The 17,916-nt window shown below is 42.4% G+C and overlaps 1 protein-coding gene across 8 annotated transcripts in view; it reads left to right on the top strand.

Moving 5' to 3' along the window:
- The window catches only part of ppfibp2b (PPFIA binding protein 2b), a 77,223-nt gene extending 61,174 nt beyond the window's left edge, over positions 1-16,049 (top strand). For 2 of the 8 annotated variants that reach the window (XM_046395022.1, XM_046395024.1), the window contains 21 exons: positions 2,174-2,285; positions 4,341-4,402; positions 4,511-4,586; positions 4,701-4,783; positions 4,928-4,995; positions 5,082-5,147; positions 5,274-5,334; positions 5,611-5,658; positions 7,070-7,229; positions 8,177-8,209; positions 9,216-9,248; positions 10,057-10,192; positions 10,313-10,432; positions 10,760-10,910; positions 11,265-11,376; positions 11,469-11,557; positions 11,774-11,896; positions 12,102-12,227; positions 12,312-12,500; positions 13,233-13,433; positions 14,791-15,010. In XM_046395022.1, coding sequence (XP_046250978.1) covers positions 2,174-2,285; positions 4,341-4,402; positions 4,511-4,586; positions 4,701-4,783; positions 4,928-4,995; positions 5,082-5,147; positions 5,274-5,334; positions 5,611-5,658; positions 7,070-7,229; positions 8,177-8,209; positions 9,216-9,248; positions 10,057-10,192; positions 10,313-10,432; positions 10,760-10,910; positions 11,265-11,376; positions 11,469-11,557; positions 11,774-11,896; positions 12,102-12,227; positions 12,312-12,500; positions 13,233-13,433; positions 14,791-14,919 — 2,178 coding nt within the window. In that variant the 3' untranslated portion in view covers positions 14,920-15,010. Of the gene's footprint in view, positions 1-2,173; positions 2,286-4,340; positions 4,403-4,510; positions 4,587-4,700; positions 4,784-4,927; positions 4,996-5,081; positions 5,148-5,273; positions 5,335-5,610; positions 5,659-7,069; positions 7,230-8,176; positions 8,210-9,215; positions 9,249-10,056; positions 10,193-10,312; positions 10,433-10,759; positions 10,911-11,264; positions 11,377-11,468; positions 11,558-11,773; positions 11,897-12,101; positions 12,228-12,311; positions 12,501-13,232; positions 13,434-13,569; positions 14,295-14,790; positions 15,011-15,749 lie in introns of those variants that run through there. The other 6 variants (XM_046395017.1, XM_046395021.1, XM_046395020.1 and 3 more) reach the window with 6 other exon arrangements.
- Positions 16,050-17,916: the final 1,867 nt, after the last annotated feature.

Below are 17,916 nucleotides of genomic sequence, written 5' to 3' on the forward strand. Positions count from 1 at the left end.
GGAGGAGCGCTGGCGCAGCGCACAGGTGCCTCCTCTTCCTCCTCCTCTTCCTCCTCTTCTGCCCTTTGCTCTTGTCGTTCGTTTCTTAACTGTGTTTGTTCCTTTCCTCTGATTAGTACTGAATCATTTTGCCGACGCTCTATCTGTCCTTCTCCTTTTCTGTCTCTTTGCACCTGTTTTCCTTTTGCACTGCTTCTCCACTTCTTGCTTATTCAGTGCCATCAGCGCTTCTTTTCTTCCTTCTCCTGATGCTCTCTGTTTTCCGTTTGTTAGTGTTGTGGTGGCTGAAGTTTTGTTTCAGATCAAATATTCAAGTAGGTAAAGGAACGGGTGGGGGGTAAAAAAAATGAGATGCTAAAATATTCAAAATTTGACAAGAAAAAATTATACTGGATGTGCTCATGTGTCAGTGAGCAGAAGCAGAAAAACCAGAAAATCCATCCTTCTGCTTCTGACTATGTCTCCCTTTCTGTCTTTTTGTTGGCATGGATGAATTAAACCAATATGATTTGTGTATGCATTAGTTGTGTTTGATCATGATGACTTATGTTTTGTACTACCAAGATTAGAGTCAAGTCAGCACAATGGACACATATACAGATGGACTATGCATCTCACTTTCTCCCACTGTACAAAACTGAAGCCAGAATATCCCGGATCCAAGTGCTGCCATCTTGTACTGCCAAAGTCATTTGGAGTCTGGGCAGCAGTGATCGGGCAATGGAGCTGTGGTATTAAGTTCCCGCCAGACTCAATTACAAACAGGTCAAATAATTAATTAGAACCAAACTCAGAGAATGAACACATCAACATACATCAGCATAACGAAAACTACCTGAAATGACAGAAATGATGACTGGGAAAATTTATTTGATGTCTTTTTTTAGTGGAGTAATGACCTGTACTTCTGCAAGCCACCAGGGGGTAATGGCGATATTTTGGCTTTTTTGTTCACTCTCATGTGGTCCATCTTTATATACTGTCAGCAGTCAGGACCTAAAGCTGCACAGCAGGCAATGACGTGTTATTATTGACAGATACGTTTTGAAATGTGAACAATTTAACCATCATTTTTTTGTAGTAATGTACCAAACTGAATGGCATTAATAAATATACATCTTAAACTAATAGCTATACCATAACTTTACATTGCCTTTAAACTTTACTACTTTGCATTATTATTGGAGACTTTAAGGTTTCTTTGGCCTCTAGACTTTAATTGTGAAGCAGCTGCTGGAGGTGTTAAGTTTGCATTTATGGCATGCCCCACTTGTAAACGGCTGTGCACACACCTGTCTTCTGACACCTGTTGTCTGCAGCTGTTGTTCTTCAACAGCTTTGTCCTTGTTGTGTGTTATTCTTTTATCTTTTACTCAGATTAAGCTGTCAAACAACACAGCCAGCCCCCTATTTACCCTTAAAATAAGTTCAAGGAACATCACCGGCTCAAAAATTAGTGATTATGGCCAACTACGTTATGCAGTTGTGTTAAATGAGGTGCAAGAGCTACATTTTTTTTTAATTTTTGGAGGGTTTACACTTTTATTTGATAGCTAAACCACAGGTTGGGTGCATATTGGATTTAATTCCAATGGTGAAAGTATGACCAAGCCCTTAGCTGTTAGTCATGAGGGAGTCAGGTGAGTCACTTCAATCATCAATGACATGTTCACAGAGATGTGCACTGATGTTGGACAGCATGGTTTCCAGGGATACACTCTCAATAAGTTGTCCCTGTTTTTGTCCAGAATTATGTATGTAAGTTGTGCAGATTTGGTCTCGTAGAGTAGGCTGCATGTAGATACAGAGAGAGCTGGGAAGATTCTTGGCTGAACTGTGGGGGGAACCAGTAAAATGGTTAACAAACGTTGAATATCATGCAGCTCATGAGGGCAGTGCTTAAAGCAGAGAATGTGATTCGAACAAACAAACAAAACAGCAGGATGCATGAGCCAGCTCCTATTTGATTGGTGACGCACTTGGGTTGTCTTCCCAATTCTTTCCACTTATTAACAGCTCATATGAGATGTTCAGCCAATAGACCTGATAAAATACTCTTGTTTTTAAGAGAACTCTTCAAGTCTGGTGGCTTAGACTTCTGCCATCTCCTAGATATGTAGTGACCTGAAAGAATGGCACAGTTCACAGACATGCGCTCTATCTTCCTCCACAGGCAGAAATCTCAGAGCTGCAGCAGCTTCTGGCCTCCAAAGATGCTGAGATCGAGTGCCTGCAGACCCAGCTGCTGGCCAGAGGCGGCACAGCCAATGACAACGCAGAGAGAGGTACCCACTTCTGACAGTCTGACCAATCACCTCATATCTACATGTCTGTCAGTGGGGATGCGTGCGTGTCTGTCAACTCTGATGACCATAACATCTAATCAACATGTCCCTCTCTCCTCTCCTCTGCTGAATATTTGACTTGTTCTTTTTTTCCCCTACTCTCTGCTGCCCTCTGCTGTAGAGGAGGTGTATGTCAAGCAGCTGATTAACAAATGTAAGGCATGGTGTGCTTTTGTTGTTTGACTGTCAGCCAAACTCCCCTGCCCATACAGCCGTTTGACAATGTGATCTTTTTTTTTTTGTGCTTTTTGTCTTGAAGTGTAACTATTCATTAAGTATAGCGTTGTGATAGCAGTGATTTTGGCTCAAACAAGTCACAAACATAAAAACAGCGGTCACTTGTGATGTTTAACCTCCATGGTCTTGCATGTGTGCGGAAGCAGAGTGTTTGGGGGATTGAGATTTGGACGACAGATGAGCTGCAGTTTATGTTAGTTGTAGAAAACATTCCAGCCTCACCAAACCAAAATGCAGCAAGTCTCTATATCCTTTCAAACCTTCTGACTAGATAATATAATATTATGGCCACTTATGGCCACTTAAAATATTGTATTTTAGAATTTCTGCCTAAATTTAACATCCAGTCAAAGCTGAACGAGAAGTTTTAAAATCTTTTTGGACTCAATGTCCAGAATAGAGAATTGCTCTGCATCCTGCTACATGATATCACTGAAAGTGTCTTTCCAGCTAAGACAACATTACATAGCTCTCACTCACAAGGACGCAGGCTGCCTTCCTCTGTCACAGACGTGAGACATGAGCTCAGCCTGTCCCTGTCTCTTTGTCTCTCACTCTAACCTGTGACTTGTCCTCTCCTCATATCTTGATTTTCTGTTTTGGTCACATGTGCCCTTTGGTCCTCTGTTCTTTCCTCTGTAACAGTCCCTCTGAAAATTCAGGCTACTAGCTTCACTTTAGCTACCCTTTTTTCCAAAGTCTCTTTCTTCTCTTCTGTTAATAAGACAAACATAAATATCAGCATTAGAAATAAAAAAAGGTGTTGTTCTCTCTCAGCTTAGAGCTCAGTTTAGACATGTTGCTGTCTTTACCTAAAATGTAATACTGGTGCATCAACAAACTGCAAACACCTGTGCCATGGGTACCCTGTTACACTGACTGATTGGCCACACCCTCCAGCCAATCAGAGCTGAGAATTTTCAGTAGCTTGGTATCAGCATGTATAAACCTCAGAGTACATCACTGTTGTCTAACATGTCTTTGCCTGCAATAAGCCAGATATTTTAAAGGGCCAATCTAGCAATTTATTATTGCACTTCCTTAAGAAGTTGGGACACTCGGACAGCAGAAAAGAATAGTCGAAGTGGATGCAGTAGAAGCCAAAATATGATACCCATACTAATGACTAAAAGTGATTAGTATGGGTGAAGGTCCAGGAACACTAATTCATACGTTCCCCACAGTGCAACAACTAGCGTCTTCTGAATTAGACCCCTCCTGCCTGATAAATGGCCACTTTTCTTTCTGTTCTGTGTGGTCTCCAGCGCCTCCTGAGGTAACTTGACAAAGTTCCTCCAAGCACACAGAAGATGTCATACAGCTTTATTCACAAGTAGTGCCAGTGAACTGAACTTCAAGAGTGAACTGGTGGAGTTCCCCTTTAAAATACACAGCTGTGTTTGAAAGGATATCAAATGACATTTGGCTCAGGTCTTTGTGTGTTTGCATCGTGTTGCTTGTAAAAGTCTCCATAAAAATCTCCATAAAAATGAAGAGAACTCTTGTTTTGTTGGTGTTGGCAGCATCACGACACACAGCAGCAGTTATATCATTATGAAAAGCTGCAGGGTTTGTCCCAGGTGACGGTGCCTGGCCAGTCGCGCTGTCAGTGTCTATTTGTTTTGCTTGTTTATTCATATTTAGCATGGCTGTCATGTTTGTCGCCAACATTGCATCAGGCGTCCATCATGACTTAAACTTACCAGACATGAGGTTACTGTGAGCCCAAAATAACATTTTAATGTTTTTCTTTGTTAGACCAGGAATACCAGAGGCTGAAGCTGGGGATGGAGTCTTTGTTAGCTTCAAATGATGAGAAGGTAAATGAAACCTGTACTGCTGTATTGTCCACTCTGTTTTGATGAACAAAAAAAGGTCAGTTTACTTGATTTACACAAGGCAACATATTTTCATCTCGCTGAGAACAGGATCGACGTATAGAAGAGCTGACCGTTCTGCTGGGTCAGTACAGAAAGATGAGGGACGTCATGGCGCTCACGCAGGGTAAGAATTACATCCTTTCCTGAAATCTGAAATGAGTTTTTGATGAAATACAACATAGGAAACGTCGCGTTTGGTGCCTTCTCTTCTCTCAGTTTTGTGTTTATAACCAACCAGGGAGCAGTGAGGAGGAGCTCAGTGGCAGCTTACGACTCAGAGCCATCACACACAAAGCACACTCTGATTTCCTCAGGTCAGAGGTAAGACAGTGAAGTTTTTGACGTTTTTTACTACCTTCAACAGCTGTTGGTAATCTGTGTTTCACATCAGAGTATTCATCCCTTAAAAAATGTTCATTAGAAATTAAAACTGAAGAAACAAACTCAGATTTTATCTCTGCCTAGATGTCTTCAAGAGGATCTTCTCCTCTTATGTTATCCTCATCTCCTTACCAAAGAGAATTGGACTCCAGGTAGAAACACTCAAAACACACTCAATGCACACGCACATCAGAAAGTTTCCTTCCCATCTTACCTGCTTCTGTTTTGTTTGTCCCAGTATTCAGAACTCTATGGACACATCTCTGGTGTCCACTGGGGATACAAGTCTTTTTAATGGATCGTGGTGAGTACAAGTTTTTGTGACTTCTGTTCCAAAGATGAAATTTCACTCAACTTGCAGTGTATGTTATGTGCATTTAGTCAGGTGGGAAGAAGTTTTCTAAAATGTGAAGGTGATTTTTTTTGCCAGGCATCAGCGCAGGTTGCTGTCCAGCAGTCTTGAAGAGTTGCAGAGTGGATCCTTACAAAAGGTTTGTTTATGCATATCAGATCAGCTGTTTACTACTATTGGTTGACTATCATAACACTATCACCTACTCAAACTAATCTTTATGTCTAATCCAACCTGCTACATCTGCTTCTGAAATATCTGATCAACTCAAAATATTCTTTTAATATTCTTTTAATCTGATTGTGTGATTGCTAACCTGTTAACTCTGGGTTTGCGTGTATCTCTGTGTGTGTGTGTGTGTGTGTGTGTATCTGTGTGTGCTCTTTGCTCTCTCCTGTGTCTGTGTTGACTGTAGACTGTAGAGATCCAGCCAGTTGAAACTGAATCAGACGTAGGGGCGGAGGTACTGATTTGCTACATGATTTCACACAACCTTCACCTAAACCTCAGCAACACACTATACATTTATACATTACTGTACCCCCCCACGCCCGCCTCGCAAGGTAATAAAATCAACTGAGACAACAGAAAGTTAAGCATACATTACTAGTGTAAACCACACAGGCCTATGAAACAATACATCGCCTTAAATCGCAACTCCTGTGTTGTGATATGTGGCGTATTATATCCGAATATCCGATTCTTGCCAACACACAGCCCTGAGGGTTAGGTGTGGGAGAATATAGCACAGCAGATATGCCTCATTCCCTCTGGTGTAAAGTGCTGTTATTGTTTGTGTGATCTGCTGAACTGCTGATGGAAGTTTGCAACAGAGCCAAGTCATCACTCCTGCACTTTCAAGCCTCTTAAAAGTCCTTCTCCCTACTCCTAACAGTTTTTCACCTTAGGAGCTCTCTTAAAGGCTAAGATGCTTTGTGAATTACTTTTACCTTTACCAGGATCTAGTCTCAGTGACGGAGAAATTCTTAGATAATAGTTGTAAGAATTTTCTTAGAATTTCATCACTAAGAGCAACACTTGGGTCAGAGCACTTCAAGCCAATTGTTATGTGTTAGATTTACAAGATTATTGTCAGCAAAATGGCCATTGTGTAATGTCTTCTTATAATAAACTGAGATTAAATAGGTAATACTGAGTATGTTTTGTAGCCTTGTGTTGTGCGGCACAGGGTGTGATGTGATGTGATGCTCCAGGTGCCCTTTGACCTCATGTTCCCAGTGTGACAAGCAAAGTTCACAGCTGAGCTTTCCCTCTAAGAAGAATAAGAAAAATGTTTCCCATGTGATCACAGCCTCACCCACCCACACACACTCACATCCTTTGCTGCACAGATATTCATGCTGCACACACAGGCATGGCACAATCACACTGTGCTCATACGCACACACACATAAAGGGTCAAGGCCCACCTGAAGTGGCTGTCAGAAGTGCTCGGCATCATGGCTGCCTCCCAGCTGTTTCTTTCTGCTGGCCTTTCTCCTCTTATTCCTTCGGTGACTTCGATGCCTAGTCAGATGCTGGCATCATCAGACATTCACCCTCCAAAGGACACTGTTGTTATGCAACAGAGCAAAGGAGCAAAGTCAAATCATGACTCGGCTGTTGCTTTACCGAAGATATTTAGGTCAGCCTGTATGTAGAGGAAATGTGATGTATAGTGTAATACACACAACTCTATCGAAAACTCAGCTTCAGTGTGTTTAAGCTCTGAGTTTCCATGGAGGATCACAAGCAGCATATCACAGCATATGTGTCCACTTCATTAGGATCAAAAGGTGTCTTAATGTCTTAAGGACATTTTGTAGTTGAGGAAATTAAGTAATGTTGGATTTTTGTTTTTTTACATCCTGCAGAATCCACCACTGGAGGTGAGCAAGTACCAGACTCTGCCTGGAAAACGGAGTAAAAAGAACGAATTGAGCAGAGCCGAGCTGAACGGAGAGGGAGAAGGAGAGTACTTATCTCCTGTCCAGCTCTCTCCTGTCCACATCCACAACCAGGACTACAGTCTCAGTGAGTTTCTACATCACTAATCAACAGGAGTTTGATAAAAGTCAGTTTTGCTTCTTCCTGCTGTCGCCTGTCAGACTTTGAAAAAATCATTTTCTGCCTAAAAGCAAACTGTTTGAATGAGAGGTGTTGACAGAATACATGGGACACTGGGCCTCATGCAACAACCATCAGTGTTATCACATGCATTTACCAATTCCTCCTGATGTAGAATTATCTCCTCCTACTTAAATAGTTCAGCAATTTTTACAAGTGAAAATGTCATAGTCCACAGGGGAAGCACACTAATGTCATGTCATGGATATGAGATTACACAGACTGCACAACTGATCTCAGACCAGGTGTAATGAATACAAGATGATTTTATTTGGAGAATGGATTAAATTATCATTGTAACCACAAAATCATAGGAGGGATCTCTGTTGGGCAGATCACAGTGTGATGTTCTGACAGCAGGACTCTTAAGTGACTTGGCCACAAACAGAGCAGAACAGCCAGAGTTATATTGTTGATTATGCTAATGATCACGTGTTCCATCGCAGTCCAATCCTCGCGTACAGTTTGTGTCCCTCCAGATCAAACAAGCAAATTTATGGCACCCTAATTACGAGAGTTTCATGTTTCTGTCTTGGAACACTCGTATGAGCAAACTTCACAGAGAACTAGTCATTTAAGTTTGTGATAACACAAAAATATTCTTGCATGAGGGCCAGTTGTATTGTATTTCCTAGCAGATAAATCCAAATCAGCATTACTATACACCCCAGAGGTTATGTGGGAAAATGTGTCCTTGAACAGACCCTTCAATGTATCACAAAAAAAGAACTAATAATTCAATAATCTGTGACTGCTGAATAACTCATTGTCAACTAACTTGGCTCCTACTGCTTCCTCCTCCTGTCCGCTTTGCTGTCTGATGGCTCTTTTCTCCGTTTGTGTTCTGGCTGCAGTTCGCTGCAGGAGCGCCAGCGCTCCGGCTTTAGGTACTGTATGCTCACACAATACTCAGATGTCATCACTGGAAATAACACTTTGAGTAGAAATGAGTCAGTTTTCTCATGTTGTTGCTCTCACTCCGAAGTCATCTCCCTAACAAAATCCCGTTATCTCATGAACAAAACATGCCAATCTTCAGAGGTGAGCGGAGTCAGGTTGAGTAACTGTTTTCGCGGAGGATCAAGCTGCTCTAAAGCCGGCATCATTAGGGCTCCCTCATGACTCAGAGAGCTGTCAAAGGTGGCTCGCATCAGCATTCACTCGAAGCTAACAGGCATATAAGCACACAGCCACCCATGTATCAGCCTGCACAGAGCCAGGGATTAGAGCAGGAGGGTAATCAGAGAGCCGTAAGGATGTGTGTGTTTCAGCCAGCTTAGACATCCGAAGCAAACAAACAAAGATGTAACCTGACATCCCCCTGTTGCTCTCACTGCCTCACACACTCTCCGACACTTGGAATCAGGATGTCGCTGAGAAAGAGCAAGTCGAATAAGCAAAGCAAACAGGTGTAGATTAAAAAGGAGCCGCTTACTTGTATACGTGTAATGTTGTGGCAACGGAGTAGCACGAGTTTGTTCTAGCACCACCTTGGTTAAACTTCTCAGACTGCTTTCAGCCTCTGGTTAGGGTGTTGATGAGGATGCTTCGAGTTAAAGGAAGAAAACGGGTGTGTGGTGACCTCATCCCGCTTCAGGTCGTCCTGTCAGCCCAGGTGACCTCTTGCATCGACAAGCATGGAGGCTAACAAAGAGTCACCCACACTCTTATTATCTTTAAGAACAAACAGGACTTTCACGTAAACAAGCAGACTCGATCTTATCTGAGTTTCTGGCCCAGTTCAGCACTTGCCTGAGGCTTGTACATTTGCTGCTTAATACACTTAACATGTATATAACATTTGTTTTGGAGATAAAGAGGGTGTGACTAATGCTCGCTTCTGCTCTCTGTCTGCTTGATTTCTTCTCACTTGACTAACCTCCTGTGCCTCAGGATCTCCTGGAAAACATGACCTCTATGATGTTGGTGGGTACTGCATCTCAGCCCCATTGTGTAATTGTGTTATGATCCTGTTGAGACCAGTGAGCCTGACATGCGATGTGTGAATATATCCAAGGTGTACCTGTACTTCTTTGCAGTGCTGTTCACCATACAGCCCTGATTCCAAAAAAGTTGGGATGCTGTGTAAAACATAAATAAAGCAGAATATGATCATTTGCTAATCCTTGTTGTCATATACTCAATTGAAAACAGTACAGCAGACATGATATCTAATGTTTGTAACCAGCTTCAGCTTATCAGCTTCATTGATCTTTGTAGGCTTCACGCAGCATCCAAACTGTTTTGAATTCAGGTTGTAGAAGAGAAACCATCAAGGCTACATGGAAACAAAACATTAACTGAATTCTTGGATGAATACCTACAGTTTCTCTATGATTTGGTGACCACGAAATGCTAACCTGATGCACGATTTAAAGCACTGGCTTACAGCTACGGACCTGATGCCCCATAAGGAAGCTACTGAAGCTGCATTAGCTTCCTCAAGCTGAGGGCGGCAGAATTGATTGACAAATTTCTTTGGGTTTGTCATTATGACACAAAGTCATACAATCCATTTTTACTAAGAGCTTTAAATTCAAGAGGATTTTCAGGAAACGGTATCTTATGAAATAGCCGTGTACGACATGTAAAATAGGCTAACAGTGGAGGAGACAGCACAAAAGTGTGCTTTAACTTTGAGCAATTATACAGTTGGTATAAACTGTGTGTTTTTCCTCATTACTTTTCTGAAGCAGAGTGTCAGTGCTTATATTCTTGTATTTTTGTCTGGCAGGACGTCCAGAGAAGCTAGAGGAGTGTGTTCTGTCAGACCAGTCCCCTCTGTCCTCTGGAGTGGACTCTGGACAGCAGTCCCCTGTCTCTCCAGAAAACAGGAAGAGTCACAGAGGCATTAAGAAGCTCTGGGGGAAGTAAGTTTTACAGTACAGCTTTTGGCTTTTTTTGTCTTTCTCAGCCACATTCTCTCAGCCTCTATACATCATGCTATTTTTCCTTCACATGCGCTCATCTGTGCTTTGGTTTGTACCCAGGATCCGTCGCAGCCAGTCAGGTAGTCCTGCCCAGGTTCACGACCCTGAGCTGGGCGAGTTTAAGAGGGGAGGCTTCAGAGCTACAGCTGGCCCAAGACTGGCCCGAACAGGGAACACACGGTATAAATAAAACACTCATACTCATACATACTGTACATTGTCACATGTGTAAAGTATCTCAAGGGCCAGATGGAAAGCTACCAATCAATGTACCCTTGCAGCTGCATTACTTTCAACAACAATAGAACCAAACACAATCCTAAATCTGATGGATTCTTTGTTTTGCTGAAGTTTCAGCTCTCACATTTATGTTTTTACTCACATACATCATAAGCTGTAGCTCCCTGAATGTTACGGTAAAGTATGCAGTTTCATGTCCGTTGTCTCATTTAAAATATATTTCTCTATTTGATGTTAATCTTGTGACTTTTCTTCACATCATATCAGAGACCTGAAGATGCCTTTTTCCAAGTGGAGCGCAGAGCAAGTGTGTGATTGGCTTGAGGAAATTGGACTCAGTCAGTACGGCATCCTCGCCCGCCACTGGGTCACCGGCGGTCAGACTCTATTGACGGCCACCCCGCAAGACCTCGAGAGGGTACACACACATACACACATGAACACACCGTCTACAGAGCATATTCTGTAAAATGATCCATCTGAGACATCTGTCTGCCTCACTTGGTTTACCTGACAAAATAATCTTCCATTCAGCCTGTCAGATATTTTTTAGTTCCACCTGTCTGATCACTTTTGCTGTCTGTCTATCTATTTGGCGTTTAGCAACACCTGTCTCTGCTTTTCAACCTGCTTATTAGTTTCGCCCTCAGCACTGACACGTTGTCCACCTGGTGTATTCTTTCTCTCTCAGGTGTACCTGTGATGTCATCTGTAAGATTTAAGTAAGTGTGACGACATTAAATAAGTTATTTGTCCCCCACTACATCTCCAGGAGCTGGCGATGAAGAATCCGCTCCACAGGAAGAAGCTCCAGTTAGCTATCAAGACGTTCAGCAGCAAGCAGCCTGAGAAGTCTGCAGAGCTCGATTACGTCTGGGTCACTCGTACGTGCTGAAATGAGACATTGAAATGAAACACTTGCTGATTTTATTCAGAGCTTCCCTTACACAAAACTGTGACATTTGATTTTCCAAAGGTTGGCTTGATGACATCGGCCTTCCTCAGTACAAAGACCAGTTTAACGAGGGAAGAGTGGATGGACAGATGCTGCAGTACCTCACTGTTGTGAGTTTATTGAAATCAAAGTGAAATAACAGCCTAAAGTTAATCCAGGCTTCATGGATTTCCAGATAAGTAATATCAGGGAGTGGGCTTTTATTTTTCAGAAAATACATGAATCTGAAGCTTGTTTTCACCTCCTCAGGATTTTAAACTCAACATCCCAAAAGCATACATGCACTTGCTGTATCTGCACTCATTTCTGTCGTCTCTCCATTTCAGAATGATTTGTTATTCCTCAAAGTGACCAGCCAGCTGCACCACCTTAGCATCAAATGCGCCATTCATGTTCTCCACGTCAACAAGTTCCACCCGAACTGCCTCAAACGCAGGCCCGGCAACGAGGTAAGCATGTGTTTGTGTGTCTATCATTCAGGTAGCTATTGCTTTCCGTTCACCATACAAAATGGAATTCTGTTACTAGTCTTTTGAAACTGACTTGTGGTGTCTAATCCATAATATTGCATCTCAGCTCTCCAATCAAATTTTATAATTTTTTGAGATTTTCTAAAACACACTTGCATGGAAATATTTAAAATGCGTCTTTTAGAGCCAATTCACTCCCAGTGAGGTGGTCCAGTGGTCCAACCACAGAGTCATGGAGTGGCTGAGATCTGTGGATCTGGCAGAGTACGCGCCGAACCTGAGGGGCAGCGGTGTGCACGGAGGGCTAGTCGTGAGTACACAGATTCCCACAGCTCATGGGACAAAAATCAAAAGCACCACACAAAGCATCTTGCATTCATCTCTTCTCTCATAGATGCTGGAGCCTCGATTTAACTCGGACACGCTGGCCATGCTGCTGAACATCCCTCCTCAGAAAACACTGCTGAGACGCCACCTAACCACCAATTTCAACAACCTGGTGGGAGCACAAGCTCAGCAGGAGAAGAGGGAATACACAGAGGCTGCAGGGTACACCCCACTCAGCATCACAGCCAAAGTCAAGGTAAGATAACACAAGCACAGGTAGTGCAGTAGAAGAGGAAGTATTCAGAGGCAACAATTCTGCATTAAGAGAACATCTTCCTGCATGTGTGAGGGAAAGCACCTTAATCCGAGGTGAAACCTTGGTGTGTCAGCTCAGTTTAAGCCTGTGAGAGCGGAGTTAACCCGGCACTGCTCTGCTCCTCCTCACAGCTTAAAGACCCAGCCATCAGCCGCAGCTTCAGCTCTAAGTCTCTCTGTGCTCTGCTCAAGAAAAACGGAGGAATAATCCACACTAAAAACACAATACACACTAGCTGTTGACCCATTTATGACCTTCAATGCTCTGTGAGCACTAAATATTTATGCAGATGGTTTTGTGGACAAATAAAACTTGAAGGCTAAATAGACTGTGGCTGTAAAAATGAACAACAAATGGATTTGTGTGTGTGTCTTTCCTCCCTGAGGGCCAGCCAGCTACTGTGTGATATTATACAACACACAGTGGCATTAGTCAACAAGAGCGAGCTTAGAGGACACATTTCTATAAGCTGCTGCCTGTTGTTTCCTGGTATCACTTTTTACTCACATGGATTGGATACAACACTAAAGCATGGACACAAGAAACCACTGCAGACAGTGATGTTTAGAAGACACACAACAAAAGAGCTCCTCTCAGTTTTGTTGATCAGATATATTCAGTCCACTTCCATGTTCATTCAGATGAGTCAAATGCCTTTGCTATTTCTTCTAGCCAAAGAAGTTGGGCTTCTCTAACTTGACTCATCTCCGGAGGAGAAGGCCAGATGAATCCACAGACTACGTTTGTCCAGTTGATTCATCCTCGCCTCAGTCAGGACAGTCTGCAGCGAACGGGGTGCAGGTGCGGCCCTACGCCGCCTTCAGAGGCCTGAGCCCCATCCTGGATCGAGAGGCCGACCGCTCCCGGGACCAGGTGGGGCCTGACGACAGCAGAGCTGACCCGTCTCCGTGACAGCTGTGACAACAACATGATGATACTGTGTTGTCACGCTTTTTAATCAACCCATCAGCTGTCACTATTACTACTACTCTGCTTCCTTTGCTTGCAGCCCATAATACCTCAGCCCATCCTCTCCCTGCTCCTCTAAACCCCCGCCCATCAGCTCGACCCTGTGCCTTACGAGTGAGGAGATTCAGAGACGCCCAGATAAACCTGCCTGGCTGTTTGACAGTCACAGCTGCTTGTCATGAAGGGTGTACTGACATGATGAATCTGCACACTTGAAGTGTTTTAATTTCATTTCCAGTGAGATGCCTAACTAACCCAACCTCAGCCTCAAACCTGTGCCATGATCTAACTCATCATGAGAGAGCGCAGCATCTCTCTGGACTCCACTTCCTGTGACATCACCTCCTGTAATCACACAGCATATATGGACATCTCTTGTTGTACAGTATTAAGCCATCGTTCTAACACTTGTGCACCACCATTAGATGATTTTATGTGTGTGAGAGTCAGTCATTGCATTGCATATTTTAAAACTTTGATTTTCCAATTCCAGTTTTGTCATATGGTTGAGATGAACTTGTGCAATATTTGCATAATATTATGGAGGGATCTTATTTAATATTTATGTCATTGTAGAGGAAAAGATCAAATAGCATGTTTAGTTTAAACCTGAGGTGGTGATTTTGTACTGTTATTTTCATATTTTCTGTAATAGTATTTTTATAGTAAAGAAAATCCTGCTCTGCAAAGGAAGCCAACATGTGGTTATATAAATGTAAAAAGATTGATCAAATCATTTAATAAATAAAATCATACGTGTGTAAAGTTGATTCCTTCTTTCTGCACAAAAAGCAAAAAGGTCAGAGTAGAAGTTTAAGTTTAAGCTGATGTGGGAAAAAATAAAATAATGGACTCATGTCTGAGTGACCTGCATCAACCCCTAACCTGCTTTCATGATCATCATCATCATCATCATCATCATCATTCCCCTCAACATTACAGTGGCTGTCATGGCTGTTTATGACACCGCCCCCACCCCCCGCCTTGGCAGACCAGTCTGAGCCAAGATGGCTGCTGACTATTTCCAAGGTGACCTTGTTAAAAGATGACATGGGAAGTGCATGTCTGAGTGGGGCTCAGTAGCAATGTATTGTTAACTTCAGCACACTTCCATGAATTCAAGCTGTATTAACTGTGAGACTAAAGCTTAGGAAACTCGCTGAAAGTTTATCTGTAATCGTGACTTGTAATGGGTTCATGAGACCCTGTGTGTCGTGCATGTGTGCGTGTGTGTGTGTGTGTGTGTGTGTGTGTGTTACAGATGGTGATCACAGAGGGTACCATGTTGCAAATAGAAGCTCTTTCTGAAAGCATCAACAACCTCACAGTAAGCACCAACACACAAGCTGCTGGTAATGACTTGACTGCAGCTGATTCACTCAGCAACTAACTGCTCCTCATCGGTTCTAACAGACGTTTGAGTCGCTCAGATGGAAAGCTCTGAAGTTTACGTGAGGGAGAAACAAAAACAAACACCACAGGTCTGTAACTTAATGATTAAAGAAAATGATGACATCTAGAGTGAAACCTGCTCTCTGGTACTTCATCACTCGTAATCTGACAGCTGCCACTCCTGTTTGCTGAAGTCATCTCAGTAAGCGAACGCTCAGGCTTTGGATGACAAAGAACCACATCGTGAGAGCCGCCTAAGGCAACATCTCCCGTGAAATATTCAGTATGAAGATTAAAATTTTGCATTTGGGTATTTTATTTCATTTGTTATTTCAGAAACAAAAATTTGTATGTCTCCCATGGTACTAAAAGTCTCACAGCAGAGAGTTACACAGTTACCTGTGAAAACTTACATCATTATAACATCTGCATGGTAAATATGTGCCTGAATAAGCAGTCATTAGCTCAGCTTAGCATAAAGACTGCAAACAGTTCTAGACAACCAGCCTGATTCCATGAGCTGACAGTCATGAAAAAAAAATACCTAGGAGTACCTCTAAAGCTCACTAATGAACATGTTATTGTTATACAGCTATTTTGTGTAATCAGTACACAATTTGGATGAGCGGTAACTCTCTGGAGTCTCCACTGGTCGCACCAGCTGGCAGATATTTTTCTTTACCTTTGGACAGAGCCATGCCCGGTGTTTTCCAGTCTTTATGCTAAGCTAGACTAAAACTAAATGTGTTAACTGATCCCAGTTCAGTGGCAAACAACTACTCCCAAGCTTTCTAACACATTACCACTCCCATGATGCTTTGCTTCCAGTACCTGCTCGGCCGAGACGAGCTGAGGAAGGAGCTGAGGCGGTCTCAGACGGCACTAGTTTGAAGGACAATGACCCGACGCTGTTGGCTCACTAATGCTGTCAATCAACCAGAGACAATCTGACACCTGTACTGTACCTCAAGCCCCAGCCTAACACTGCAGCGTGGAGCTGTTTCATCTACTTCTACCAGCCATTGATACCTCATGTAACACCTACAGACACACCGCAGATGCAGAGGACACAGGGACACCAGTGAACTTAACGCAATGTGGACAAAAGGGTTGCTTACAGAAATCTTTTCCAGTTTCTACAATAATAAACTGAACTGTTGCTCATTAGACATTTAGGATGTTTTTTTTACTGCTTTCCTTGTTTCCCTATGCAATATATCCATTAATGATTATACTGACCACTGTGTACTGCACATACTCTGATGGTATAGTGAAAGGGAGAACAAGTCACATTAGACATAGACACACACACACACAGCAGCAGCAGCAGCAGACAATAAAATAAAACACAGACATTAAAATGTTTCAAAAACGCGATGGACTCAGTTACGTTCTGAGTTGGAGTGTGACCTGTAATGATGAGTATGAATGTCAGTTTTCAGTCTTGATTTTAAGATTTCAACTGAATCTGCTTGTTTAACATGTAATAGAAGGTCATTCCAGAGGTAAGGGTCATAGTAGGTGAATGCCCTGAAGCCAGCAGACTTTTTGTTAACTGTAGGAATGACCTGGGCCCAGGAAAAACCCAGTCAAAACCTTCACTCTTGACCACAATTGTGCAGACATCTCAAAACTGGGTGTTTCAAAACCAGAAGATGTGATCCCTATCCTTCAAACTGAGCTACAGATTTAGTAGTCCAGTCCCACAAATTCAGACCAAAATAATTCTGGGGTATTTTAAAACCCTAAGGTGGAGACGATCATTTTGTTTCCAACAATCAGGATTATCCAGATCCCACAGGAAGGGTAGTTCCAGCCTCGACTTAAGGTGGGTTAGAAATCTATTGGATAAATGGCACATATTTAATAATTCTATTCAAATCTGGTATATTAAAGTAACACAGACCATGTAAAAAACTATATCCACAATCAATCAGTGTAACCAGTAGTACAAATATCCTTCCTGAGCCACTATGAAGTTTATAAAGTATAAAGTCCGTTTTAAAGGCGTTTTCCACTTGCACTCTCATTTTGTTTGATACAATATACTGCATAAGCATAAAGAGGCACGTGCATCACTCTGCCTTTCCTTTCCTGCCATGTCCCTTGGGTACTGCAGTTCTGGCCATGATAAATAAATATGAATAACATGCATACTAATGTACACTTCCTAACATGTGCACATGTCTGTGTTCATGAAATGTGGTATGATTTTGACCACCAGAATCTCAGTCAATCTCAAAGTTTAATTCAGGAAAATGTGACATTTGTATGTCTACGTATTGTTGTAGTACTGGTTCCCAAAACATCAGGTGATTGGGAAGAAACCTGAGAACCAGTTCCCAACCACTTAAAAATACAAAAGATATTTACTAGGAGAACCAATCTCACAAGTTTCTCAATTAGAAAATGCCTCCTCAACTGAAATATTTTTCCTTCTCTAAAATCTCCCCAAATGAAATGACATGAAGCTGTGGGATTAGGTTTAAACGGGTTTCAAAGGAGACAAACAATATAAGAAACCTGCAGGTTTTTGTAAGACGAGCACAAACAGCACTGAGACAGCTAAGACAACTAAAGTGGGTATCATTCTCAAGAACGTTCAGAATTTTCTTCAATCAGACAACAAAAGGCAGACTCAACAGAGCATTATGAGACCAGAGTTTTTGTCTGAAAATGAATTGTAGGTTGTAGTCTGACATATGATGAGGAAGGGTCAGAATGACCCAGGCAAGCCATTCAGCACCACCACCACCACCTTTTATGCCTTCAAGTAAGGGCATAACCAAACCCTGACTGATCAACAGGAGAATGCACCCAGCTGTTCTCAGTCATTAGTGACGAGCCAACCTCCACACCCTGAGCAACAGGTGGTCTGAGTAACACCCTAATCATCCTAGAAGGATTTTGACACTCAGCTAAATTGAATAGAGGAATCGGAAATGATAGCAAGCACAAATTAATGGAACTGCTATTGTATGATATGGCAAAGTGG

This window comes from Scatophagus argus, chromosome 7 (genome assembly GCF_020382885.2).
Source record: "Scatophagus argus isolate fScaArg1 chromosome 7, fScaArg1.pri, whole genome shotgun sequence".
NCBI lineage: Eukaryota > Metazoa > Chordata > Actinopteri > Scatophagidae > Scatophagus > Scatophagus argus.